The sequence below is a fragment of the Tenrec ecaudatus genome, chromosome 6 (genome assembly GCF_050624435.1).
Source record: "Tenrec ecaudatus isolate mTenEca1 chromosome 6, mTenEca1.hap1, whole genome shotgun sequence".
Classification (NCBI taxonomy): Eukaryota; Metazoa; Chordata; class Mammalia; order Afrosoricida; family Tenrecidae; genus Tenrec; species Tenrec ecaudatus.
In genome coordinates this window covers 64,804,374-64,832,325 of record NC_134535.1, presented here as the reverse complement: position 1 = coordinate 64,832,325, position 27,952 = coordinate 64,804,374, and the positions used below count along the sequence as shown (strand labels likewise).

The following is a 27,952-nucleotide window of genomic DNA, read 5'->3' as shown; positions in this document are numbered from 1 at the left end:
TTCAATATTGTAACGAAACGTCAGCAAATTTGACAAAATCAGAGACTGTTAGCACCAGCACTGAGACTGAACGGGTGTGAAGAGGTGGTTTAGTGGTTATGCGTGAACCGTGTCAGCGGTTCAAAACCACCAGCAGCTCTGCTGGAGGAAGGCTGGGCTTTCTACTCCTGCGTAGTGGGATGTGCATGAGAACAACAAGCGCCCACTCACAGCATGCTCAGCAGCGGAAGGGAAAGCTCCGGCCAACATCATCGTCATCGGGGATGAAGACAGATTGATCACACAGCACAGAAGGTTCAAAGAGTAAATTAGCGTAGAGTGTTAGCCGCATGGGTATATTGATTCATGTAGCTGGGCTTACGAGGAAAATTTTTCGTTACACTAAGGGCGTTTCTATAAAAATGAATGCATTTCTACTGAAACTCGCTACCGACATTTTATAGACAGTCACTTTGGGTGTCAGTCACTCGATGCGGCCAGCCGCATCCCCGCACCACCCCAGTGAGGCAGCTTGAGAAGTAAAACCAAAGAGCAGGCTGCAGTAGGGCAGGCAGCCTCGGGAAGGACGAACGCTGATCTGGCGTCGATCCTGCTGGTTTCTCTGAGGTTGCACCAATGCCATCTTTTCCAGTAATCACGTTAGTCTGCGCGGTATCACCTGTTAAAAATGTGAACGAGTCGGGAGGGAAAGATGCGGAGATGGTTAAAGTGCCGCTCTTCAGCCCAGTGGGGACTCTTGGAAATTCAGGTGGAGGTAGGAAATGACAGTGTGATGACACTATCAGGGTTCAGAGGCTTTGCGATCTTAAGAAGGCCTTTAACTTTAACGTTTAAACAGCTGCTGCTCCGCTCCTACAGCCATTGCAACTAATCATGTTGAAATTCAATGTAGACCAATGTTTGGAAATCATTTTATTTGATAGACATCGCATCATGTAATCCGCGAAAATGTGATACTAGAATAAATTCAAGTGCTCACTTCCTTCTTTCATTTTGTGTTTGTGCAAGTGTTCCTCGATGAACCGTGTCTCTTTTCAGATATAGGAAACAAAGCACACCCTCTTAAGCATGACGGGTCTCACATCCGTGCAAAGGCGGCCAGAGGGGCTGGTGCTGATGGGCGCTGTCTTTGAGCCAATGCTGACTTTCCGGCAGAGACGTCCAGGGCTGTCACGGCTCAGAGAGGCAAAGCGCCAGGCCCTTTCCTCGCCCGCTCTGGGGGGGCTCCCCTCGCCAAGCTTCTGGCTAGTCGTGCAACCCCGAAACGCGCACCCAGCGGACCACGATCTGCAGGTCTAGTGCTCCCTCTTTGCCCTAAACCCACAAGCGCGAGGGGCGCCCTTCAAAGCAGGATCCAAGGTGATGGAGATGCGCCCGCCGAGGCCGGGCGCCACCGCTGGGCCGAGAGGCCCTGCGTCACGGGTCCGCCCCTTCCCGGGCCTGGGCACAGCGCGTCCGCAGGCCTGCGGCGGGCGCCGGGGCAGGATTTCCGTGGTTGTGTAACGGCGCCTCGCGGCCGTGGAGCGGACGGGGCCTTCGCGTCCCGCCTCGGTCTTCGCGCGGCCCCGGCGGGCGCGCCATGGCCGGGGCAGCCGCGGCGGGGAGCGGCCGGGCCGGGGCGGCGCTGTCGGCGCGCTCGCTGCTCTTCGACCTGCCGCCCGCGCTGCTGGGCGAGCTCTGCGCCGTGCTGGACAGCTGCGACGGCCCGCTGGGCTGGCGCGGCCTCGGTGAGTGCGGCCGCGGCGCGCGGGGCTGGGCCGGGCCGGGCGCGGGGCGCAGGCCGCCCGCGGGGCGCGGTCCTGGGCGCGGGGCCCCGACGGCCCGCGCGCGCCTCGACCCTCCGTGGGCACCAGCGGGCGGGGGAGGCAGCCCCAGCCCCTCCCCGGGCGGCGCCGTCGGCGGGGACGGCACTGGCAGCGGGACTCATTCCAAAACGACTGTCTGCAAAGTGTTGGTGCAACGTCGTCGCAGCGACAAACGATTCTCTGTAGCTCTGGGGAGGAGCCCTGGTGGAGTCGTGGTTCTGCGTCGGGCTGCGGTCCCCCGTGACCGCAGTTCGAAGCCACCAGCAGCTCCTCTGGAAAAAGAGGGGCCTTAAATAGTTACAGTCTCGGAAACGCACATTTCACTGGCTCCCTGAGTCCGGGCATCGACTGGATGGCGGTGAGGTTTGAGCCGGTAGCGATGGGGGAGGCTTGCTGGCACAGTGGGTTACGAGTTGGACTGCTAAGCACAAAGCCAGCACTTTCAATCCTCCTCGAGCGTTTCCTCTCTCGCAATCTCGGAAACCCACTGGGGCGGTTCTACCCTGTCCTATAGGGTCTGAATCATTCGGTGGGGAGTTTTTGTTGTTTTTTAGAAGTGATTTCTTTAGAGTTTTTGTTTTTTTATTTAATATCGTTACTTGTAACAATGAAAACATTTGTCATCAACCCACGTACATTAATATACCTAAACGACTAAAAATCTGCGTTACTGTATATTTGAACCTTCTAATGCGCTCTTAGGAGCCTGGTGGCACAGCGGATCATGCATTGAACTCAGGGTCCCAGCCAACTACGCCGAGGAAGAAAGTCGAGGCTGTCTGCTGTCACCATGATTTACAGTCTCAGAAACCTAAAAGGATAGTTGACTCTACGATAGGGTCGCTATGCGTTGGAGTAGACTGAATGTACTCGATGGAGCCCTGGTGGCGCTGTGGCTTAGGCACTGGACTCAAAACTCATTGCCATTGATTCAATTCGGATTCATAGTGACCCTATAGGGCAGGGTAGAACTGCCCCTGTGGGTTTCGGACACTATAATTCTTTATGGGATTAGAAAGCCTCATCTTTCTCTCTTGGAGTGGCTCAATTGCAGGCCTTTTAGCAGCCTAATCTGTTACCTATCAGCCACCAGGGCCGTTAAATGCAAAATAAGCAGTTCAAACCCACTAGTAGCTCTCGACAAGAAAGAAGAGGCTGTTTGTCCCTATAATGACTTATAGACTCCAAAACCCTTTGTAGGGTGGCTATTAGTAGGACTTGACTTGATGGCACTGGTCTGTTTGGGGTTTACTGGGTTTAGGCCAGAGATGTTATCAGTTCACAACTGCAATGGCACTTGGAATCCGATGGTTCTGTCTACACTCGCCAAGGTTTCATTTGCTCCCTGTGTTTTAATAGTCTCTGACATTGTCACAGTTTGGGAGGCATTTTAGCTACAATATATTATAATTAGTGTTTGTGAACCTGTATCAGTAACTTTTGTTTTTGAGAATGAAGTGTTAAAGGAAAGGGAGAAAAATACCAGAAGGCTTTCCAGATAGGAAATAAGAACATTAATAATATATAATTGATCAAGAATTCACGAGGGTCGGAGATGGGAAGAAGAAAGAGGAGCTGATAGCAAGGGCTCGAGTAGAAAGAAAATGGTTTGGATATGTTGCTGGCAACATATGTACAAGTGTGATTAATGCAATTGAGTTATGGATTGTTATAAGATGTGTAAGGGCCCCTCCCAGCAAGAGTTCTCCCCCAGCAGACCTGTTTGTACTCAGAGATGTGACCAGCATTTATGCTCATAGATTTCCTACAGCTACTGAATTTGTGAAAGAAGATTGTGGTTCATCTATTGTGTAGGTAGTGAAGGGGGCCAGACAGGGACCATTCCGGAGTGAAGCAGATAGTGGAGACTGTGACAGTGGAGGGACAAGAGCTATCTAAAAGGAGTGGTCAACACTCTATCCCAGGTCACTGCTGCTTCTCAGGACATCTAGCTCAGTGTTAATGGGTCATCATGGCAGCCTAATCTCGTTCTCCTACAGAGTGGGCAGTGGGTTCAAACCATTGACCTTTCAGTTAGCGGCCAGGCACTTTATCCACTGTGCAACCCAGAGCTCCTGAATTAAGGGCAGTTCCTTATATTTAGGACAGCCCAGAGTCTAAAGGTATCTCAGCACTCTCACTACCTCTCCCCCCAAAATCAAACCCACTACCATTGAATTTTTTAGGGCTCCTAGAGACCCTATATAGGATCGCTGAGACTGAGGCAGCCTCACGCAGGAACCGACTGTAATTGGGACAGGCCGAACTGCCTCAAGCTGATCACGATGCTTACTGGTGAACTTGAAAGCCATGCTTATCTAGACAGCTCAGAGGAAAAGGTGGTCATATTGCAACAGATATGATGTGATCAACAGATACAGGAATGAGTAGCCCTGTTCACAAGCCTGAAAGTTGAGGAAAGCTGAGCAACTGTCACAAATGTGAAGTGTCGACATCAGAAATACCTCGGGTTTTTATTACGTGCAGGTGTGCAATCTGGTAAAGAGGAAATGCTTGAACCCTGACATCAAAGCTGCTCTCTCAGTAGGTCTGGGTTGAAGGTACAGCATCGCTGTTTCTTTGCCAGGCCCCATGGAGATTCTTACGCAGCTTGATTTGAGAAACAATGCTTTAGGTCACTTTTCCTTTGTAATATATCTTAACTGTACTGGATTCAATTATCACCCCCCAAACATGGGGGGACACAAAGATGTTTACTTGTGTTTGATTGTCTATGCAAAGGCATTTGATTATGTTTACCATATACTATGGATAGCATTAAGAGGAACGGGAAAACCAGAATTTATGCTTATGCAAAACTTGTACATGGAACAAGAGGCTGTCATTTGAACAGAACAAGGAAATAGATAGAGTATGGCTTAAAATTAAGAAATTTGTGTACCCAGGTTATATCCTCTCACCACACTTATTCAGTCTGTATGCTGAGCAAATCATCAGAGAAGCTAGACAGTATGAAGAAGAATGCTACATCAATATTGGAGGCTTATTAACAGATGGCAGAACCTGCTTGCTGAAAGTGAGGAAGACTTGAAGCACTTGATGAAGATCAAGGATTGCAGCCTTCAATATAGATTACAACTCCATGTAAGGGAAAACTGAAATTCTCACAACTGGACCAATAGGCAATGTCATAATAAACTGAGAAAGAATTGAAGTGGTCAAAGACTTTATCTTGCTTGACTCCACAATCAATGATCATGTAAGCAGCAGTCAAGCGATCAAGCAACATATTGCATTGGATAAATCTGCTGCACAGTATCTCTTTAAAGTGTTGAAGAGCATAGGGACTAACTACTTTGAGTACTGACCCATGTTGTGATATTTTCAATCACCTCATATGCATGTTAAAATTGGACATTTACTTCCCCCAACACAAGAACATTCTGTTCTAATAATGTGGCAATGTGTGCTACTTACTTCCTGCCACAATCACTGAAGACAAAATGAATGCATAAGCAAATATGGTGAAGAAGGCTAATGGTGCCAGGTTATTAAAAGATACAGTGTTTGGAGTCTTAAAGGCTCAACGTTAAATAAGTGGCTATTTAACAGGGAAGCAACAAAGTCCACGTGGAAGAAGCACACCAGCCTGTGTGATCATGAGGTGCTGACAGGATCAGATATCAGAAAATCAATACAATCATATGGTGTGAAGGATAGGGGTCAGAGTGGAGACCCAAAACTCTTCTATTGATAATTGATAAATGTCACAGAAAGGACATACTGAAGGGATGACTCATCCAAGGTGCAGTGGAGCAACAATGAAACCCACAACATTCCTCTAGTTCTTCAATGCTTCCTCCCCCCACTATGATGGCCCCAGTTCAACACTGTTACACTGGTATGTGTACATTGTACAGATAAGAGCTTTCAACACGCGGAATCCAGGATAAATAAACCCCTCAGAAGCAGTAATGGGAGTAATGATTCCATGAGGGTTTAGGAAGGAAGTGGGGGAGGGAGGGAAGCAGGAAACTGATAGCAGTGATGGATATATAATCCCCCCTCCAGGGAGACAAATAACAGAACTGTGGGTGAAGGGATACATGAGATGGTGTAAGATATGAAAAAGATGTATATATGTAATTAGTAAGGGTTCAAGAGGGTGGTAGGCTGGGGAACAAAGGGAATAAAGAGGAAGTGATATCAAGGGGCTTAAGTAGAAAGAAAATATTTTGAAAATGATGTGGGCAGCATCTGTACAAGTTTCCCTGGTATAATTAATTTATGGATTGTTATAATATCTATAAGAACCGCCAATAAAATGTTCACTGTAAAAAAGGAAAATTGTACATTGAATAAGTAAGACCGAAGAAAAATTGATGTCTTTGAATTGTGGTGCTGGTGAAGACATTGAAAGTATCATAGGCTGCCAAAAGAGCAAACTGTCTTGGAAGAAGTACAGTCAGAATGCTCTTTAAAGACAAGGATGGTGAAACTTTGTCCTCACCTACTTTGAACATGTTGTCAGGAGAGACCAGTCCCTGGAAAAGAACATCATGCTTGGTAAAGTGAAAGGGCAGCAAAGAAAACGAAGACCCTGGATGAGATGGAGTGACACAATGGCTGCAACAATGGCCTCCAATATAACAACACTTTTGAGGATGACATGGGATTGGACAGTGTTTCGTTCTGTTGTACATGGGGTCACTATGAGTTGGAACCTCTTGGAGGGCTAGAGAAACAAATTCCTAGACACTAATATGTGTGTAGAAAAGAGCTTTATATAAAGAGTAATTGTACATTAAGAAAACATCCCAGCCCAGATCAAGTCCATAAGTCCAATATTAGCCCATATGTCCAGTACCAGTCTATAAATTCTTCTTCAGACTTTACGCAACACATGCAATGACGTCCAATGCAGGAAGATCGCAGGCCAGTGGGTGGAAAGTCTTGTGGATCCAGTGGCAGTGGAAGCATCTTAGCACTGCTGTGGGTCTTCACGTGGCATCTCCAGCTCCAAGGCTCTGGCTGCCATCAGCATAGCTCCATGTGGCTTGTTAGCAGGAATGTCTTGCTGGGAGTGAGTGTGTCCCGCCTCCAGCGAGCTATTTATCACCTTAGGACCTCCAAATGAGGTCATCAAACTGCGACCCGATTGACAGGCTAAACTGTACTCTTTCACTCTTAATAGTCTCAAGTTGACAACAGATTATGTAACCACCATAGTTGTAAACCCTGATTTCCATGCCTGTGTAAGCTTGAGACTCGGTTGTGTTTGCTATGTCAGTGAGACAGCATGAGTGTACAGTGTCTCCTGACTCAATCTCCTTGGAGTTGGAAGAGATTAAACAAGGAGAGGAGAGATAGGCCAAGACCGATGCCAAGACACGTGGGGATTCTTCAAGAAACCAGGACGCAGAAGCTGAAGAGAAAGGACCTTTTTCCAAAGCCAACAGAAAGAGAAAGCTATCATCTAGAATCAAGACTCTATGCTTGGACTCTTAGTGTAGTGGATTGTATGTTGGGCTGCTAAGCAAAAGGTCGACAGTTCCAGCCCGTAAGCCACTCTGTGGGAGCAAGATGAAGCTTTCTTCTCTTGTAAAGATTTGTAGCCTTGGAAACCCGCGGGGCCAGTTCCACTCTGTCCTTTAGGGTCATGATGAGTCAACATTGACTAGTTGGCAGGGAGTTTGGAGTGTGAGAAAATGTGAAGCTGTGAGAAAATCAAAGTGTGTTTTTAAAAACTATCTAGTTGTATTTCTGCGCTAGCAGGACAAGACCACTGTGAGGGGAGCCAGCCCCTGACACATCATCACAATCCGGTAGGCGCCATTGTACAGCGATAATAAGCAAAGATTACAGTAAAGTCAGAGAGAGCTAGAGTCATGAGAGATAAAGGAGAGATTGAAATAATGGAGTCAGACACATTTCATGGTAGCATGCTCACCTCAGCCTCACTTGGTGGTCCATGTGGAGAGAGAGACCAGAGGGCAGGAGAGAGGGGGAGGGGAAGGAGGACAAGGGGAAAGGGAACAGGGGAGCGAGGACTGGGGGAGAGAGGATGGGAAGAGCCGATAGAGAATCTTTATTGATAACCAAAGCTTATATATCTTTGGGGGGCGTGCTAGCCCTCTAAGTACAGGTAAAGACATACGTCACAGGAAGGGGTTGTACTCTAGGTAACACAGCAATGAGAAGGGGGCAATCTAGGGATATACACGCAATTGGAAAGGAGGGATTGGGCTATATGTGTGACAAGATGGGCAGACACTGGATTCATGATGGTGGCCTAACTTTGGATGTCACTGAGCAGGTTTGACCTCTTCTCTGGATCTCCACAGAAACCATTCTCAGTATGGTGTAAACCCACCCACCCTACAGGGACAAAACCAGTGATCATGCCTTTAGGGAGAAGTAACCCATTGTCCTTAACAGCAGGGAGTGGGTCCCTCTTGTGGTGGGTCCAGACAGTTGTCTGGTGATTAACTGCCTTCAGAGAGAATGTCTCTAAGCATCTGACCTCCCACCACATGCTGGCAAATAGCCTCTAATGTTTGTCATGTCTTTGGGGGAGACAAAGCTGGGGAAAGGTCTCTTTATAATCCCACAGCCAACTAAGATATTCATATAGGTTATTTGGCTATAGCCTCTCACTATAGCCTCAGCTTTCTCCCGAGGAGCGGCTGATGGGGTTGAGCCACTGACCTTGCAATCAGTAGGCCAAACTTACTCGACAGTGCCACACGGGTACCATCCAGTTGACTCCAACTCACAGGAGTCCATGTGGCTACAGAGATCTGACAGAGGTTTTTTTGGGGAAGAAGTGCAGGCAGAGTACTCGTTAAAAGCAAGATGGCGGGACATTGTCTCACTTACTTTGGACATGTTATCAGGTAAAACTAATCCCTAGGGAAGGGATTAGTCACATGGTGAAATAGAGGGTCAGCGAAAAAGAGAAAGGCGCTCCCCAGTATGCATCGACACAGTGGCTACATCACTGGGCACAATCACAGCAACAATACAGGACCACCTGGTCGTTGTTGTACACGTGGTCGTTATGATTCAGAACTGAATTGACAGCCCCAGTGTTGGTTACAGATTGGGGCTGCAAACCACAAAGCCAGCAGATTGAATCCCCCAGGAGATAGGTGAGACTTTCTGCTCCTGTAAAGATTTATAACCTCGGAAACCCAAAGGAGGCAGTTCTACCCTATCGCATAGGGTCACTCTAAGTCAAAATCGACTTGATGTCAGTGAGTTTGGTTTTAGGTTTAGCAAAAAACGACCTATCTTGCCTGAAGGGACCTTAGTGATACAGTGGCTAAGTGATCAGCTGCTAACCAAAACATCACCAACTGCCCCTGGAAGAAAGATGTGACAGGTGCTCCCATAGTAATTCCTCCAAAGAGAGAAACCCATTGGTGTCCCCTGGACCGGACTCATAGCACCCCACAGGACAGAGTAGAACTGCCCCACGGGACTTCCAGGGCTGTAAATCTTTCTAGAAATAGACTGCCACACTCTTCTCATGATTAAAACAGTCAATCTTTCAGTTAGCAACCAAACACTTTCACCTCTGTGTCTCCTCCATAAAGATTAAGACAAATACAACAGACACCCAAGTCCATTGCTATAGAGTCAAATTCCAACTCATCATGACTCTCTACAGGATAAAATAAAGCTGTCCTATAGGGTTTCCAAGCCTATATTCTCTATGGAGGAGTCCTGGTGGCCTAATGGTTACGCACTGGGCTGCTCACAGCAAGGTGAGCAGTTTGAAACCACCATCTGCTCCACAGGAGAAAGATGGGGCTTTCTACTCCCATAAAGAGTTACAGTCTGGGAAACCCACAGGGGAAGTTCTACCCTGCCCTAAAGGGTCACCATGAGTTGGCAGCGACTCGATGGCAGTGAGTTTGGTTTTCGGTTTGGAATCTTTATGGAAGCAGACTACGTATCTTTCTCCCATGGAGCGGCTGGTGGGCTTCTACTGTTGATTATCCCTGGGATACACCTCCAGGGTTCCTGTCCGCAAAGACAGCCGTGGGGGATCCTCTAGGGCTGCTATGAGAAGCTGATGGGCTGCGATGGGTTGGGTTTTGGTTTATTTTCTTACTCAAATGGACAGTGTAGTTTTCCTCCCACGGAGTCTCCCGGTGCGTTCAGATCACAAACCTTCCTGTAGGTGTCCGTGCCTCCTAAGAGCAGTGGAGCTAACTTACAATGTTGAGTTTTGCTTTGTTTCCTTTTACTTGTTTTGGAATGCAGCCGATCTTGGATCTGAAAGGTTCATTTTAAACAATTCACTGACTTCTTTGCATGGCTTAGAGAACAGCCAGCCTCCTCTTTCCCTTGCCTACTCTGCATCTGAAAATAAATTTGCAAGAAAGCAGCCTAATTTCCCCGGGGGAGTTTCTATGCAAATATAGATGCCAAACCGGGGTGTGTTGCTTTAGTCTGAAAAAGTCCCTTCAGATGCATATTTGCATAGGGAAGCATGGTTTCCACAACTGAATCCCTAGCGGTTAGTGAAACCTAGACAGCCCTGCCTTCTCAAATTAACCTCTGCTGGCCAGTGAGTCCTTTGCCATGGACTTTTTGCTTTCTATTATTTATGCCAGGGCATCTTTGAACAAAAGATGATTTATCTTTCCAAGAAGGGTTTTATACAATGCTTAACCATAACATATTTCTCTTAATTTCCTTCTTTTTATTTGATCACACTTTTAACTTCACAACCCAGTAGGTTATCTTGAGCTTCCTCTTTTATTTGTTGTGTAGTGTGAATAAACAAAGGCTCTGTTTCAGAAGGAAACCAAAGAGAAGGATTGGGAATACGAGGAATACGATGAGATGAACGTCCTGGAGTTTGCATTCCTGTGGCATCAGACTGAAGCTTCGCTTGTAGAGCATTCGATCACATATTTTCATGGAAGCTAATAATATTCGTTAGCAGAGTTTCAATGCAGAATGCATCATTGGAGAAAAGGTTGCTCTGTGAATCTCCAGTCAGAGCAAAAGACACCATTAATCCTCATCTTTGAAGCATGCATTTGAACTGAGCCCTGGGCTGCTTGTCCACCGTGAATGTATATGGTTAGAAAACTGCCTAATCCAGGTTTCTTTAGACTTCGTGCCCTCCTCAAAAAGGCCACCTCCCAATCTAGATTAGACGGGAGCATGTCCATCGGTAGAGGCAAGACATAAAACTCACAACACATGGAACCCAGGAACAGGAATGGGGATAGAGATACCAAAAGGGTAGGGGGAGGTGGGGAGGGAGGAAGTGGGGAGAGGTTGGGAGAGAGGGGGACAATGAATGGCACATAACCACATACCCCCTACCAGGGGGAAGAAAAACAGAAACCAGGGGGAAAGGGAGACAGCAGTCAGAGTGAGATTTGAAAACAACTAACAATCTATAATCTATCAAGGGACCATGAGGGGTGGAGGGTGTGGAGGAAGGAGGGCAAAAAAAAAGGAGCTGATCCCAAGGGCTCAATGGAAAGTAAATGTCTAGAAAAGAACAATGGAATATGTTGGATACAATTGATGTATGGTTTGTAACAAGAGTTGTAAGAGCCCCCAATAAAATGATTAAAAAAACAAACAAACAAACAAAAGATCAGTAACAACAAACCTCAAACCACTGTCACGAAGTCAATTCTGACCCATAGCAACATTATAGGACACAGTAAAACTACAGATCCCTTTGGGATTCAGAGACTATAAATCTTTACAGGAACAGACAGCTTCTTCTTTCTTGCCCAGAATGACTGGTGGGTTCAAACTGCCAACCTTGTGGCTGTCAGCCCAACTCACAGCCCACTGCGCCACCAGCCAAACTTCCCATCAGTGCTGGGGAACTGAAAAGCCACAGCCGGACCTCAGACAGGTGCCCCGGCCGAGCATCTTACCATAGCAGTGTGTCAGCTCGACCTGCTGCCCTTCAAAAGGGAAAATCAGAAACGAAAACAGCAGACGTGAAACGGGGACGGGAATGATTTTGGAAAGACAGCAATCCCTGGGTTTCCTTAGTAGGTATGAATGACCCTTTCCTACTCGGGGGCTGTTGTCAGCTATAAAAGGATTGTGTCCTTGTCTCTGCAAATATGTCTAACCTACGGCTACTGTTGCCGCCAGTGGACTTCCAAAACATAACCAACGATCTCTTCATCACCCGCTCAGAGACCTCAGATTGCTCCCATTGCTTCTGGGATGAAATTCAATTTCTCATACTCACACCCAGGACCTGCGGTGACCCACCCCGCCGCATCCCACCCTCAGGCCTCTTTGCCTTTGGTGGATGGGCTCCCTGTCTGGCAGGCCTGTCCTCTTGCAGCCTTCTAGTCCCACCTCGCTCTGCTCCCTCCCCTGGGATTGCAGGGCCAGACACTTGCTCTCCACGCACACTCACATTTCTCCCCTGGCTCGGCTGAAGTGGGATATTTAGCGTTTCCTCTTTGCAATGTTCATTTAGAGACTGGGAAGTGTTATATTTTTTATGGCTTGAAATATTATTGTCATATTGAATGGAACAGAATATGATGATTTTATCTTAATATAGACAATGTTGAATTCGAATTTTAGACTTAAAAAATCGCTTTATTGGCCGCTCTTACAACTTAGAACATTCCATACATCAATTATGCCAAGCACATTTGTACATATGTTTCCATCGTCGTTTTCTGAACATTTACTTTCTATTTGAGCTCTTGGTTTCAGCTTCTCTTTTTCCCCTCCCTTCCTCACTCCTACCCTCGTGACCCCTTGATAAATTAAAAATTATTATTGTTTTCATATCTTACACCGACTACTATCTCCCTTCACCCATGTTTCTGGTGAGAGCGGGGGCAGGGATTATGTGTCGATCATTGCAACTGGTTCCTCCTTCCTTTCTTCCTCCCCCCTCCTTCCCCCTACCTTCCTGGTAATGCTACTCCCATTTGTGTTCCTGGATTCTGTCATGAGCTCTTAGCTGTACCAGTGTACATACTCCGGTCTAGCCAGAACTGAAAGGCAGGACTGGAGTCATGATAGTGGGTGGTGAGGAAGCCTCAGAGAACCAGAGGAGTATTGTGTGTTTCATCAGTGCTATACTGCGCCCTGGTTGAGTCATCCCTTCCTTGTGACCCTTCTGTGAGGGGATGTCCTATTGTCTGCAGATGGGTTTTGAGTCTCTGTTCCGGACTCCCATGTTCTCAACAACATTTTTTGTTGTTGTTTTGGGTCTTCTGGTGCCTGTTACTTGATTCCATTAAAACCTCATGATCACATGGCCTGGTGTACTTCTTCCATGTGGTCTTGTTGCTTGTCTGCTAGATGGCCGCTGTTTAACTTCAAGCCTTTAAGACCCCAAACACCATATCTTTTGATAGGCGGGCGCCATGAACGTTCTTCACCACATTTGTTTATGTACCCATTTTGTGTTCAGTGATCGTGTTGGCAGGGTGAGCATTACAGAATGCCAGGTTGTAGAACAAAGTGTTCTTGCGTTGAGGAAGGGCTTGCGTAGAGGCCCAAAGTCCATCCACTACCTCAGTAACTTATAAATACATGTACATAAGCCAATACCTCTATTTTTATGAATTAATATACCGTATATTCTTGCGTATATGCCAAGTTTTTCAGCACATTTTAAATTCAGTTTTGTGGTAAAATTAGGTGCCTAGGCTGATATTCGGGTCAGCTTATACTTGAGTATATATGATATTTACATAGATGTTTATACCTCTATCCATAGCTTTGCTTCCTAGATCATTCCTCTGTTTTCTTTTACCTTCCTCCTGTCTCACCATCATGCTTGCCCTTCTTCTGCCTTAGTAATTCCTCTCAGCTAGACTGCTGTTCCCGAACACCACAGGAATCTCTATGTCCTTCTCATTGTTCATTTAATTCCCTAGTTGTTCCCCTGTCTATGGTGTTGTTTCCCGCTTCTCCTCCTTCCCCCAGGTCCCTCTGGAACTGTCAGTCCTGATGCTTTCCCTCTGGGCTTGCTTTGCATGCTTATCTTATATTGGTAAGCAAAACAACAATCACAGAGCCAAAACAAAAAGATTTTTAAAAAAGAAGAAATAAACTAAAAAAAAAGAACTAGCAAAACAAAATAAAAAAGAATTCCAGGTCTGTCCGCTGACTTTTATGACTATCACCCCACTAGTCCTGGGGTTTCTAGGAACTGCCCCTCCTAGCCCAAAGTCTATTGTTGGGGCTTCTCAGGGGCTTTGTGACTTTGCTTTACTCTTATTGCTGATCTCTTATATTCCCTTCTTGGTTCTCCCCACTGTGGGGGTGGTCAAACCGGACTCCTTCCTCGCCTTGTGTCCCCAGTATTGTCCTCTGTCACGGTATGCTCCAGCTAGGGGACAGCATGTCTCAAACTGTTGTTGGTTCTGTAGTCCTCTCTGTGCCTTAGCAGCTCCGTGCAGGGCCGTCATCCTCAGGGCTTGGTGTGCCAGTATGGGGTCTACTCCCTCGAGCTCTCTTTTTCCTTCTTGGCTTGTTTCTGTGTGGGCGTGGCAGGCCAGCCCCCCCCCCCCAACCTCAAAATAACATCCTTACTTTTCAATATTCTCAAGAGGTCTTGTGCAGCAGGTTTACATAATGCGACTCACCTTTTGATCTCTTGGCTACTGCTTTCATCAGGATTGATTGTGGAGCCAATCAAGACAAAATCCTTGACGTCAACCTTTTGTCCGTTGTTCATGATGTCACCTATTGATAACAAGAGTGCCAGAGTGCTCACGAAGTCTTCCCCCCCTCTTCCTCCCCCCTCCCCCTCATGCCCACATGCATCCAGAGGCCCACAACAGTGCTCTGTTTTAACTGCCCGCTTTTGTCCTCAGATGATGATGTCCTCTATGGGGCTCAGAGTCCATTTCTTCTGCTGTTTTCAAATTTAAACTCAACTGATTTCCTCCCTTCCTCTACCCTCTCTCTGAGTGCCCCTCCCTTATCCATCACTTCCTTAAAACTTGGACTCCAGAAACACTCGTAGCTTTAGACTTGGCACTAGGCTTGCTTTCTTTTCTCCTCCTTTGCTTTAAAATACACTGTAAAACTGAGACGCTAGAGAGAAAGGCAGAATAGTTTTTCAGTGCCAGATAGGAAGTAGTTCCAGAAGGGGCAATGAAGGGATGAGGTGGCTGTAAAACTCGTGTAGACATCCAAGACTGTGTTAAGATAAAGATCCCAAATATTTATGTTCAATATTAAATGCCACACCTAAATAAATCATATATGCTGCTTTTGAGCAATTAAAAGCCAAATGGCTTGGTAAAGCACTTCACTGGTCCTACCCAGATATTATCTTGTAATTGCTCAAAGATATTCACCAGTAACGGGGCGGGTGGCGGGGGGGAGGAATGTAAGAGTAGCATTCCTATGAAGAATGAGGAACCCTGGTGTCGTAATGGTTATGTGTCCCGTCCCACGGGACATCAACAACGTGGACACCTGAAAGAGGGACTCGGAATGAAGATGGGCAAGGGGCACGAGAAATGGAGGCAAGACAGGAATCTGATCAAGCCTCATTTATTGAGCTGAGAGCAGAGGTTTAAATAGCCAGCGAAGGGCGGACACCATAACGTTACATGTAAATAAGGTATAGCTGAGGTAGCCAATAGTCATGCATCTCCAAATAAGGAAGAAATGGCAGGCAACTGATCAAACAGGTAAGTATGCTAATGAAGCATACCTGGCGTCTTGGGGGAAATGCCACCAGTCATGTATTGACCAATGAACATAGCAGCTGCTAGTGAAAGAGCACCAATCCTAGCAAGGGTCAAGACAGCCACCCTCTGGTGGGAATGAAACAAAGGGAAGTAAAATCACAGGGCACAGTTTGTATGGCAGGAAACTGAGAGTAAATTCATAAAGGTCGTACATGGCTTAAATCCAGGGTAGGGGGACACGCAGTTCCCTACAGTTATGCACCGGGCTGAGGTCTAAAAGGTCATCACTTGGAAACCACCAGCAGCTCTCGGGGAGGAAGACTGGGCTTTCTACTCCTAGAAAGAGTTACAGGCTCAGAAACTCAGAGGGGCAGTTGTACCTCTCCTATAGGGAGGCTATGCGTCAGCATGGACTTGATGGCAGTGAGCTCATTTTTAAAAAGAATAAGCCTAACTGGAATGGGGAGAAAGGGGGAACCCATTACAAGGTTGGCTAGAGAGTGCTCCCCACCACCGGGATATGAATAACAGAAAGGTGGGTGAAGAGAGACAACGGACAGTATAAGACACAAAATAACAATAATAATATATAATTAATCAAGAATTCACGAGGGGGGTGGGAAGAGGAGCTGATAGCAAGGGCTCAAATGGAAAGAAATTGTTTTTGAAATGTTGATGGCAACATATGAACAAGTGTGCCTAATAATATTGAATGATGGATTGTTATAAGATTTGTAGAGCCCCCCAATAAAATTATTAATTTAAAAAATAAAATAAACCTGTGTTAAAAACAAATAGAATGAAGGAGGAAGTGCAGAGTGGAGACCCAAATCCCATTTGTCGGCCACTGGAGATCCCCTCACAGAGAGGTCTAGGGGAGGAGATGAGTCAGTCAGGGTGTGATGTAGCGCCGATAAAGAATACAGCTTTCCTCCAGTTCCTAAATGCTTCCCCCCACCCCCACTATCATGATCCGAATTCTACCTTGCAAGTCTGGATAGAGCAGAGGTTGTACACTGGTGCAGGTAGGAGCTGGAGGCACAGGGAATCCAGGGTGGATGATACCTTCAGGACCAGGGGTGAGAGGGACAATACTGGGAGAGTAGAGGGGGAGTGGGTTGGAAAGGGGAAGCCAATTACAAGGATCTACATGTGACCTCCTCCCTGAGGGACGGACAACAGAGAAGTGGGTGAAGGGAGAGGCCAGACAGGGCAAAATGTGACAAAATAACAATGTATAAATTATCAAGGGCTCATGAGGGAGGGGGGAGCGGGGAGGGAGGGGAAAAAAAGAGGACCTGATGCCAAGGGCTTAAGTGGAGAGCAAATGCTTTGAAAATGATGAGGGCAGGGAATGTGCAGATGTGCTTTATGCAATTGATGTATGTATCTGTGTGGACTGTGATAAGAGTTGTATGAGCCCCTAATAAAATGTTTAAAAAAACAAATATTGACACCAGAGCAGATGAGTCAGGAAAGAACTAACCTATGTGACTTTGGAAAACAAAATCTTAATGGGATATTCTAAGACTAAGGGCAACAAAGAATTATTTATAAGTGTTCTGATTTACTTAATGTGGTTTATTACAGAGAAATTCTGAAAGTATTTAGGTGCACAGTTGAATGGAACAAGCAAGTAAACATATTGTAGGTAGTGAGAGCAGATCTCGTTATTGGAGAAAAAAAGGTACGAGGAAAGGCTGTAATATACGAATATGATTAGAATCAGAGGTAAGAGCATAAGCTCATTTTAATATATATTGTTGTTAGGTGCCTCGAGTTCGTTCCCACGCATAGGGACCATAATTGCAACCAGATGCGACACTGCCTGCATCCTGTACCATCCTCAGAATCATTGCGATGTTTTGGCTGGGGGTAGCAGCCACTGTGTCAGTCCATCCCATTGGCATCATTCATCTCTTTTGCTAACCCTCTATTTTTCCAAGTATAATGTTTCAGAGCACTATCTGTGCTCATGCTGAACTGTGCGTGAGCCAAGAGGCTGTTGTGCGAACAGGACAGAGTGAGTGCTTCCAGAATTACATCCATTTGCTGAAATATCTCAACTGGTAGTCAGTCATTTCCTGGAGCCGTGTTTTGCCAATACCTTCAATGCAGCTCCGACTTCTTCCTTCAATGCTATCAGTTCTTGATCAAGTGCTACTTCCGGAAATGTCTACCAATTCTCTGTTGGGACAGTGACCCTGAATATTTCTTTCATCTCCCTTTGATGGTTTCTGCTTGTTCTATATTTTGCTCATAGACTCCTTCAGGGTAGATTTAAATTTTTCTTACGTTATTTCAGCTTACAAAATGCGGGGCATGTACTTCCCTTTGGTTTTCTGATTTCAGGCCTTTGCACATTTCATGATAATGTTATCCTGTCTTCTCCAGTCATCCTTTGGGATCTTTTGTTCAGCTCTTTTGCTTCATCGTTTCTTCTATTTGCTTTAACTAGTCTACGTCCAAGATTGCATTTCAAAGTATTTTCTCATATCTAATTTGCTTCCACCACCCCCCTTTCTTTTTTGCCATTTAGTGACCTTTGCTTTCTGAATGTATGATATCATCTCACATCCTTGATATCATCTCAAAACCTATCTGGCTATTGGTCATCTGCATTCAAAGCTTCCGATCTATTATTGAGATGGTCTTTCAGTTGGGATGGGGTGTACTCAGGGTTCACGTTGGTTCTCCTGGACTGTTTTCATTTCCTTCAGCTTCAATTTGAACTTGCACCAATGATTTGTTCGGCAATCGGCCCCACACCTAGTTATTGAAGCCCTAGACTGATGATAGTGAGCTATTTAATCAGCTCATTCCTATAGCTCTCACTTCAAGGTGACGCTGACTCATGCTGACCTGTGGGACAGGGAGGACTGCCCCTGGAGGATTCTAGGGCTGCCCGTCTGTACAGGAGCAGAACCAACCTCACCGCCATTGCGTCAATGCTGACTCATAGTGACCCCCTGGGGGCTTCTGAGACTGTAACTGTTTCTCTGGACAAGCTACTGGTGGTTGAGAGCTGCCAACCCTGCAGATCTCAGTACTTACTAATATAATACACTACCATTATTAGTTTCCTGATTCTGCTCGTTATACTCTGGAAGACGCTAATATTAGGAGGGTTGGGTGAGGAGTATGCGCTCAAAAGTTCAAAATGAAATGTTTTAGCTAAAGCAAAAGAAGCCATGCACAGTACACGAGAGCAAGCGTGCCCATAAAAGCAGCCTATTCTTCCTGTTGCAATTTCCACAGCGGAGCGGCTCTCCAGCAGCTGGCTGGACGTTCGTCACATTGAAAGGTATGTGGAGCAAGGTAAAAGTGGAACAAGAGAGCTGCTTTGGTCCTGGGCACAGAAGAACAAGACCATCGGCGACCTCTTACAGATTCTCCAGGAGATGGGTCATCATCGGGCTGTCTATTTGATCACAAACCACGGTAAACACTTTTCCTGATGACTCTCAGTCCATTGTGCACAAGTAGTCATGGAACGTGGAAGCATTGTCTTTCCCTGTGGGATTCACTCCGTGCCAGGGATGGCTGTTGTCTGCTGGGCCCCCTGTGGCTTCACATGGTCGCATTGCTTTGTCCCCTCATTGCTTAACTTATTCCAACCTATTTGTTCTTTCTCACTTTGTGGTTGTGCGTTGTTTTCACCTTTTACTTTCAAACTATTGTGTTCCCCTCGGGCGCTCATAGAATCATCTCTTTATCCAGAACGCGAAGACCGCATCATAAACACAACCAGAATCACAATTGGGCAATAGAACAGGAGCTCTGGTGGAATAGCGGGTGGCGAGTTTGGTTGTGAACCACAAGGTCAGCAGGGAGAAACCACCAGTGGCGCTAACGGAGAAAGATGCGGCTCTCTATTGGCACCAAGAGTTTCGATTTTGGAAACCCACAGGGACCGCTCTACCCTGTCCTTATAAGGTGGCTGGGAGTCGAATTGATTTCATAGCTGTGAGTTTGGTTTTATAGATATTGCTATAATTTGTTTTATCTTCTGACTAGAAGTTCAAAAGATAATTGGGGGGGTCGCCTACCACAAACAAAATCGTGGTTTGTTGCAAAATGATACCTCCAGAGTAATTGTGTGATTTCTCTCTTTGCTTCACCGACATTTTTTGATGCCGTGGCCTCTCAGTTTACTCTCCACTTCACTCCACAGCGCCCTAAATCTCCCCCTCGTTCATCCGCTCTGTTTCTGATGCTGTGTCACATTTTCCACATCCAGCAACCTCACAAGAAAGCTCATGAGGCTCTCTGCATTCTTTTTTGTCAGTAAGTCTCGGGGCCACCTGTTCTGTTATCCCCCACTTCAGCAATATTGATCTCAGCTATGCTATTGTTGCTAGGCACCATCGAGCCTCCGTGCACAACAGCAAGAGACACTGCCCGGCCCCGTCATCTGGAGCTATATGGCTGGTGCTGTGTTATCGGTAGAGGGCTCTTGGATCAGAAATCAGATATTGGGTCGTTAATAGTATATCGAGTACATGCGAACCTCTCCCCTCTACCTTATCACCCTAACATGTGTTGCACATAACCAAAAAGAAATATGGAGAGATTTACACCAGAAAAGTAAAGTTTCCGATCGATTTTTATTTTGCAGGTTTTCCTCGTTAGCTTGGCTTCCTCTGTACACTTGCTGGGTCCCTGGTGCCTTTTTGCACGCCGTTTCTTCTCTCGGTGTGGTTCAGAACCGATGGAGCAAGTGAAAAGCAGCGAGTCCCTGGGAACTATAAAGGCAGTGCCTTTTCATTACCTGCATCTTTTCCAGCTGCAAAAGCACCCAGAGGGTTTGCCCTTCCCAATATCACCTCAAACCACTTTGAGAGGCCATGTGGGTGTGCTTCATTCTGCGGGTCTGCAGTCGGCCTGAGGTAGCTTCCCCCTCTCTGTGTTGCTAATTTATGCAGTGCAAAATGAGCTGGACTGGCAGTAGGCAAAAATTCCACGTGCCGGACTGGCCTCCAGTCTGTTGTGTATCCAAAGTTGACCTTTTAAAAAGTGGAATATCAGCTGATTTGGGGGCGGGGGTGGGGAGGCAAATACTTACGTACAAACCATAGGGAAGAGTGCCTTGATCTGAGCTCACCACTGCGGAAAATAGCATTGTTTTGTTGTCATTATGGAGTTGATATTTCGAAGTAAGCCATACTCCTGAAAGACTTGGTTGGATTGGTGGTTAAGGGAAAGATGTCACGACTCCTTGGAAATGTAGGTGCCACCTGCTGAGCAGACGTCCCTGCCATGGTTTCTCTCCATCACGGGGCTTGCAGCTCCTAATGCGCATGCCTGCAGCTATCTCATCTTTCTTTGGTGGGCAGGCCTAGCAGTTATCCAAATAACCCATCTTCACCTTCCTCTCCTTGAATTTTGGTTCATTTTGGTGATGTGACTCTGAAGAGAAAATTTGGACTTTCCAGATTCTGACCTCCAGATGTCACATTGTAGATTAGGATTTCCTGCCGAGTCTCATTAGTAGCCCTTATGGCGCAGTGGTTAAGCCCTTGGCTGCTGTTGAAGGTCAGCACCTCAAACCCACCAGCTGGTCCATGGGAAGATGATATAGCAGTCTGCCTCCAAAGAGATTACAGCCCTGTAAACACTACTCTTAGGAGAGTCAGCACGTCCTCATCAACACACACACACACACACACACACACACACACACACACACATAAACGTGCCCTAGTGAGAACCCAAACCAACCCCCAATCCAAAACCACTGCCATTGAGCCCATGAGAACTCATCGCAACCTATGCCTTGTTCCTGAAGCTGTAAATCTTTGCAGGAGCAGACAGCCTTGTCTTTCTCCCATCAAGAGATTGCTGGGTTTGAACCATCAACCTTGAGATTGGCAGCTCAACAAGAACTCACCACCCTGGCACTCTTCCTGCAGTGCCAGTGGCCACCTGTAGATGATTTCTTCACCTATGTAAACTAGTCCCCAAGCGAGAGGGCCGTTTTCCACGTCCGTTGTGACTGTGATCTTATGTGTCCCGTCTTACACTCACGGCTCCATGACTAGCAGCCGTGTTCTAATTTCCACACGGAGCTCACTGCTTTCTGACCTTTTGGGAGAACTATTTGAGTCTTCCATTTTATGACATTGAAATATTACCTCATTTTCATGAATAACAAAACAGTAACCTTTAGTGTTCTAATAGTCTCCAAACCTTAAATTTTGTTCTACACAATGCCTAAATCAAGATATGTGTTACTCCCTCTGAACATAGTCCACGGATATGAATCATTTGCTATCAGAGAACCTGTGAAGTTGATTATAGCAGATATAGTTAGGTTAAGATGTAGCACTTCATCATTTCATCTCTCTTTTGTCCCATTTTAAAATTATTTCAGTGTTTAATATTTTCTGTTTTCTATTGAGGTCTTTTTATGCTTTGTCTACTCATTGTTGTTGGGTTGTCTGTTTGCTTACTTCTTGATGGTGTTTTGTACAATAGTCTACATATGAAATCCTGGCTAGGTAAGTCTATAGAGACAATAACTGGATTAATAATTACCTGGGCCAGGGCAAGGGGAAGGGAGGGGGCATAAATGGAAGCTAACAGTGATGAGTTCAAGAAGAAAATGTTCTGAAATTGAATGCACAACTGTTCTTAATAAGATTGAATGATTAAACTGTATATGTGAAGTATAGGCCAAGGAAACAATTTTTAGAAGTGATCTGATGTTTCTTTTTCTTACTTAACTGTAATCTATGACAGGTTTATCTTCTAAGTTATGTAACTCACTGCAATGGCCACACAGAACTCACAGACAGTGCTCTTGACAATCGGGTTTATTAAGGACCTGAACAGGTTACAATGCAGGTTAGAAATGCTCAGGATACAGATCTTTAGTCAGGACATGCTCCAAAGTTCCTCCAGGGCTGCTAGTAACTGCCCAAAGAGCAAGCCACTCCATTGTAAACCTCAACCCACTGGCATTCAGCTCAATCTCCTTGAGTCAGTAACCCAGCTCCCTACATTCAGTGCTTAGAGGCACCCCACAAAAGTAAGCCTTCATCTGAAGCACTAAGCCAGCAAGCCCAACTCCACCAATTAACTGTCCGAAGGCAGCCCACGTCAGCCTCCTGCCCAGCGGCTCTCAGCTCTCCGTGCTCTGTGGGCCGGGAAGTCCACCACTCTGCCTCATGCTCGGACTCTTGACTCTGCTGCTGCTCCTCCGAAGTCACAGCTCTCTTCTGGATTCAGGAGGTTCACTCCTGGTTCTTGCTGGTAGTGAGATTCCCCCACCCACTGCCTTAGCGGGCTCATTTTTCACCCAGCCAGATGACAACCCATGAATCCCGTTAACAATCGCTCTGTACAGGTGAATCCTGTCTTCACTTTCTGACCCAGTTCCATGCAGGAAAAGGTCATTCGGTGGGAATTCAAGAGACTTTGACTAGAAGAGCCATGTCAAGTAATTCACTGCACCTGCAAGTGTACAAGTAGGGATGTGTGGAGGCGGCCCTGGCAGTGCTCTGCGGGAGCTACCGTCTAGAACCCCCTGCAAAGCCCCCCCAGGGGGGGGAGGGTCAAAATGAACTCAGTGGTAATGAGTTTGCATTTCGAATGGCGGTGTGGTTATTTGCGGTTGATCTTTCTCTCTCACACACACATACACAAAGTCACCTCTAATCATGTGCAGTACAAGATGATAGGATAAAAAATCATCAGAAAACTATAATTCCATCATTGTACAACTTAGAGTACATGCGCAAAAAGATAATAGCAATGTTGCTTTTACCCTTTTAATTTTCTGCTTTATAGTTTCATATCTGTAGTGAAGTCTAACAATAATTTAAAGTAGCCATTCATGATTTAAATGAATGAAAGTATGTTTATATAAAATTTGATCATCATAAGACTATTTCACACATGTAATTTTACAACCATTCTGCGGGATTGAAACTGAGCAGTAGGAAGGAACGTTACTATCGAGTTATTTGTTAACACAGTCTCGGGAATGCTTATTAGGGTCATAAAATATTGTTGTAGTTAGCCCCTGATGAATAGGATGCAGAAATCTTTTTGCTTCTCTTTCAGGAATGGCCTTGAAGCCTTCAGAGCGAAGTCATCCAGGGGACACCTTTCCAAAATTTCCACCAAAGGTAGAGAGTGCACGTAGAGAATGACCCCCGAGGGCCATCGTGTATCTGAATATAACTGAGCACAAAGAATTAAATTACCTGAAAGGATAATGCTGGATTGTCAGCACCCTTTTGAAAACCAGAACCCCCATAGTTCTCTCACTCTGCTTTCTTGAAGGAAAGGACCAGGACATCAGTGAGTCACGAGTGCGTGAAGGGTTAGGCACTTTCTCCTGGCGCACTCTCAGAGTTGAGGCAGAACTCGGCAGGGCCCTGTGCGTCATGCCATTGCCTTAACTCCAATTTAGATTTCCTGGTCCTCTTAGCCGTTGGCATGTTGCTATTCATTTTTGTTAAAGAAAATTAGCAGCGATTGCTTACATACCATTAGTTGCCATGTAAAATCGATTTAAAATAGATGATAAGGGACCATGGTATTGATACTTTAATTTTCGGAATTAGCTTGAAAGCCTTAAGTGTACAGGGCAATGAATGCCTTTGGATAATGTGAGAGTTCCTTTTCTACTAGCTTTCGTCTCAATTAGAATGCACTTCGTTGTGTCTCTCCAAGGGGAGCTTTGGGTTCTGTCGAGGCTGTGTCCCTGCTAGACTTGGGAAACGGAATCACTTTAGTATGCTTTCCTCCTCATAGGAAACAGCAAACGTCACAGTGGAGAATGTGCTTCTTCCGGAGCGGAATGACAAAGGTAAAAGTGAAACAGCCGTTGTCCTTAAATCCCACCTTCCTTTCAAAGGAGACGGGCCAATCTACATGCCGTCTGTTGATTAATATGCAGGCTCAGTGTACAAATTTCCGCAGATAGATATGTGTTTGTACTACTGTGGCGAGTGTGTGCTGTGGGCCGATTCTGACTCCTCTCCACCCTACAGGACAGCGTGGAACTGCCTGATAGCGTTCCTAGGTTGTGACATTTATGGGCGCAGACCTCCAGCTTTTTCTTCCACGGTGCGTTCAAATTTCCAACTTTTCAATTAGCAGCTAAGCATGCAGGCTTGGAAAATGGAATGGTGCCTCCTTACAAAATTGGAACTAGAAATACCATGTGATCCAGCAAGCCCACTACTAGTGCCGTATCCTAGAGAAGTAAGAGCTGGGATGTGAACAGCTATATGAACCCAAAGGAGCCCTGCTGGCATAGTGGGTTATGAGTTGGGCTGCCAACCAGAAAGTCAGTGGTTCAAACCCACCAGCTACTCTTTGGGAGAAAGATGAAGCTGTCTGCTCCCGTAAAGATGTACAGCCTTGGAAACCCAAAGGGGGCAGTCCTGCTCTGTCCTATAGGGATGCTATGAGCCAGACCCAACTCGATGGCAGTGGGTTTTGGGGTTTATGCACACCATGTTTATCACAACACTATTCACAATAGCAAACAGATGGAAGGAACCCAAATGTCCATCAATGGGAGAATGAATAAACAGTGTATGCACACACTGGAGCATTATGCAATGCTAAAGAACAGACAAGGGACGAGTGAAGCATTTTAGAACCTGGATGGACCAAGAGGTCATTGTCCTGGTAGACTTCACCAATCACACATGGACAAATACTGTAGGAAGCCACTCCTGTAAAAAGCAAACAAAACAGAAACAAATATCCCAAGTGCCACTTGTCCTGCCTGCGCAGCTCTGAGAAGAACCAGACCCAGTCGAGGTGCGGCGAGCATGTGAGCACCTGCCCTTTTAGGGGACTTCACATGTGGTCCTGGGGCTCTCCTTTACTGGCCACCACTGGCCTGTTTCTGGTTGTTAGTCTTGCTTCATTGTAATGATGACTTACTAGATTCTTTCATTCTCTATTTATCTATTTGTTTATTTTTAGACTGTTTAAGAGAGAAAAAGGTGGAAAAGTGACTTATTTTCTCCTGACTTTTCTTCTAAGGAGTATTGCCCAGATCCCCCATCAGCTTTCAAGACATCGTCGAAGGAACCAAATGTTTTCACAAAGACTTCCTCATCGGAGAAGGGGAGATGTTTGAGGTATTCAGAGTGGAGATTCAAGACCGAGCATATGCCATTAAATTATTTAAGCAGGTATGGGAAGAATATCTATCATGAGAGGGATAGCCATTCCACGTATTTGCTCACATTCCATATTAAAAGGTGTTGGTTTCCTACTCATATTGAGAGGAGGCGACCTTTAAAGGGCGAGGGCCCAAATCTGCCAGAAGTGAAAATGATATGCTCATAGGACCTCAGGTGACTGGAGGCAGGACTAAGTGATGCATGGCTACTTTGCAGGGATCTGGAAGTTAAATCCTTCTCAGGCCCACATGTGTTGCACAAGGTTTTTTCCCCCCTGACAAACCTTCTAGGACCTTCTGGAACTTTGCTGAAGATGGCCAAGTTATTATCTCCAGATGGTGGGACAGAGAAAGCTTTAAGTAGAAGCAGCAAGCCAATAGTCTGAATAGGATAGAAGGCAGCTGTACTGATTTCCTAGAGCGAACATAACAAAATAGGGCACAACGAAACCACAGGGCTGGTTGAAAACTACTGAAGGCCATTGTCTCGTGGTTCTGCAGGACCATGCTCTCTCCAGAGGCTCTGGAGGAAATCTTTCCTGAGCAGGCCCAGAGTCCTAGCCATGCACGTATGAAAGCATACATCTTATTTCACACATCACTCATGCAGTTTGGGGATGGAGATACAGGAACAGAGGATTCTCCTGGAGGCAACCATTGTTGCTCCTTCCCAGGGCGGTTTTCCGGTGTTGGCCCTGCTCATGCTCCAATTTTGGCCGTGTTCCTCCCGTAGGGGCGAGACCATAGAACCGCAGCCATGATGGCGGCAGCTGTAAACCCGAAATCCTATGCCCTCACAGTGCCCATCTAGCTGCTGGTAGCTACGCAAGGAAGCCAATGAGGTCACCCGAACCCCTCAACATGGGCATCTCAGAGTTAATTGTGGTGGCTGCGGATGCCCAGCCACTGGAGATGGCCCTGCCCCTCATGCTGCTGTGTGAAGACAAGAGCATGCCCTCCAAGCAGGCCCTGGGCCGGGCCTGGGGTGCATGCACGCCTGTTATCGCCTGCCCCGTCACCAGCCAGGAAGATAACGAATGAGACTGGACAGATGGGTTAAGTCAGTGATTTGAGTTTGGAAGTGTAATAGTGCTCACGGAGTAGATGACGGCCTGGGATTGGCAGAGGGAAAGATAACAAGAGCTAGACAGAAGGCAGAGAGATGCAGTGGAGCTGTCGTTACATGTTAGGCTGCTACCTGCAAGGTCAGCAGTTTGAAACCACCAGCTGTACCTATGGGGCTTTCTACTCCCATAAAAGCTACAGTCTTAGGAAGTCAAAGGGACAGTGCTACCCTTCCCTGTTAGCGTCTTTATGAATCGGCATGAGTTGATGGCATTGAGTTTGGTGGTTTCTCCTTTCTTTCTTCTTTATGTTTTTAAGGAAGACATGGATAAGACTTTTCCCCGTTGTTCTCAGCCCTAACTGCTTATCAGAATCTCCCAGGGACGTCTTTTAATAGAATAGGGAGCTGGTAGCCGGCAGCTGTGTTTTTTGAAAGCTCCCCAAGGTCTTTTCATTGAGAAGCCCGCATTTGGAACAACTGCAGTAAGGCAGGGCGGAGGCCATGGGATGACGAGGAGAAGGGATGAGGAGGGACCAAATCTAGTGATCCATTGGATCAGACTAGGAAAGAGGGGGAGAAGGAGGAATCTCGTGTTTCCTAGTCTGCAGCTGGGGTTATACGCCCCCACTGCCATTGAGTGGAGTCTGGCTCATAGCGACCCTATAGGACAGAGTAGAACTGCCTTTGTTGGTTTCCAAGACTGGAACTCCTGATGGGCATAGAAAGCCCCTTTCTCCCTGGGAGAGGCTGGTGGTTTCTAACTGCGAACCCTGTGGTTCTCAGCCCAACGTGTAACCCAGTTCACGACCAGGCCTCCTTTCTTTCCACTCTTATTAACTTAATTCTTCCATTTTCCCCAATTGTGTTTTGCCCGACTCTTTCAAAAGATGATAGAAGAAGCCAAAAATGTTCACAAACACATCCTATCGGCGAAAGAGATAGTTGTGAGGTAAACAGAGGTGCCAAGGTTGTCCACTTGACAGGCATTCAAGACTTTTGGGAGGATGAGCAAGCTAATAAAGAAATGCAACAATCCACCGGTCAACCCATTCACCAGCTAGAAGGCAGTTCCTATAGAGGTGGCCAACTGAAGCCTGTTTCTGAAGGTCACAGTGTCCCGGACCCTATCGTGCACTCCCTTATGGCTGAGTTTCAAGGAAACCTCCCCCAAAGCTGTATCCACTTTTCTCTCTGCTTCTACCTGCCCCCCACCCCACACTCCCTGGGGGGTGGGAGGGGCGGTTCTCTCTCAGTGTCTGGCTACTGGGTGAAATGTTATGGCCTCGAGCTC

General features: G+C 46.3%; 1 protein-coding gene across 4 annotated transcripts in view; it reads left to right on the top strand.

The window, feature by feature from the left end:
• The first annotated feature begins 1,273 nt into the window (after positions 1-1,273).
• IRAK3 (interleukin 1 receptor associated kinase 3) overlaps positions 1,274-27,952 on the top strand; it is a 61,241-nt gene continuing 34,562 nt past the window's right edge. Inside the window, exons 1-5 of one of the 4 annotated variants that reach the window (XM_075551327.1) lie at positions 1,368-1,727; positions 18,701-18,883; positions 23,510-23,574; positions 24,206-24,260; positions 25,454-25,605. In XM_075551327.1, the coding sequence (XP_075407442.1) occupies positions 1,580-1,727; positions 18,701-18,883; positions 23,510-23,574; positions 24,206-24,260; positions 25,454-25,605 (603 nt within the window). In that variant the 5' untranslated portion in view covers positions 1,368-1,579. Of the gene's footprint in view, positions 1,294-1,367; positions 1,728-18,700; positions 18,884-23,509; positions 23,575-24,205; positions 24,261-25,453; positions 25,606-27,952 lie in introns of those variants that run through there. The other 3 variants (XR_012784897.1, XM_075551326.1, XM_075551325.1) reach the window with 3 other exon arrangements.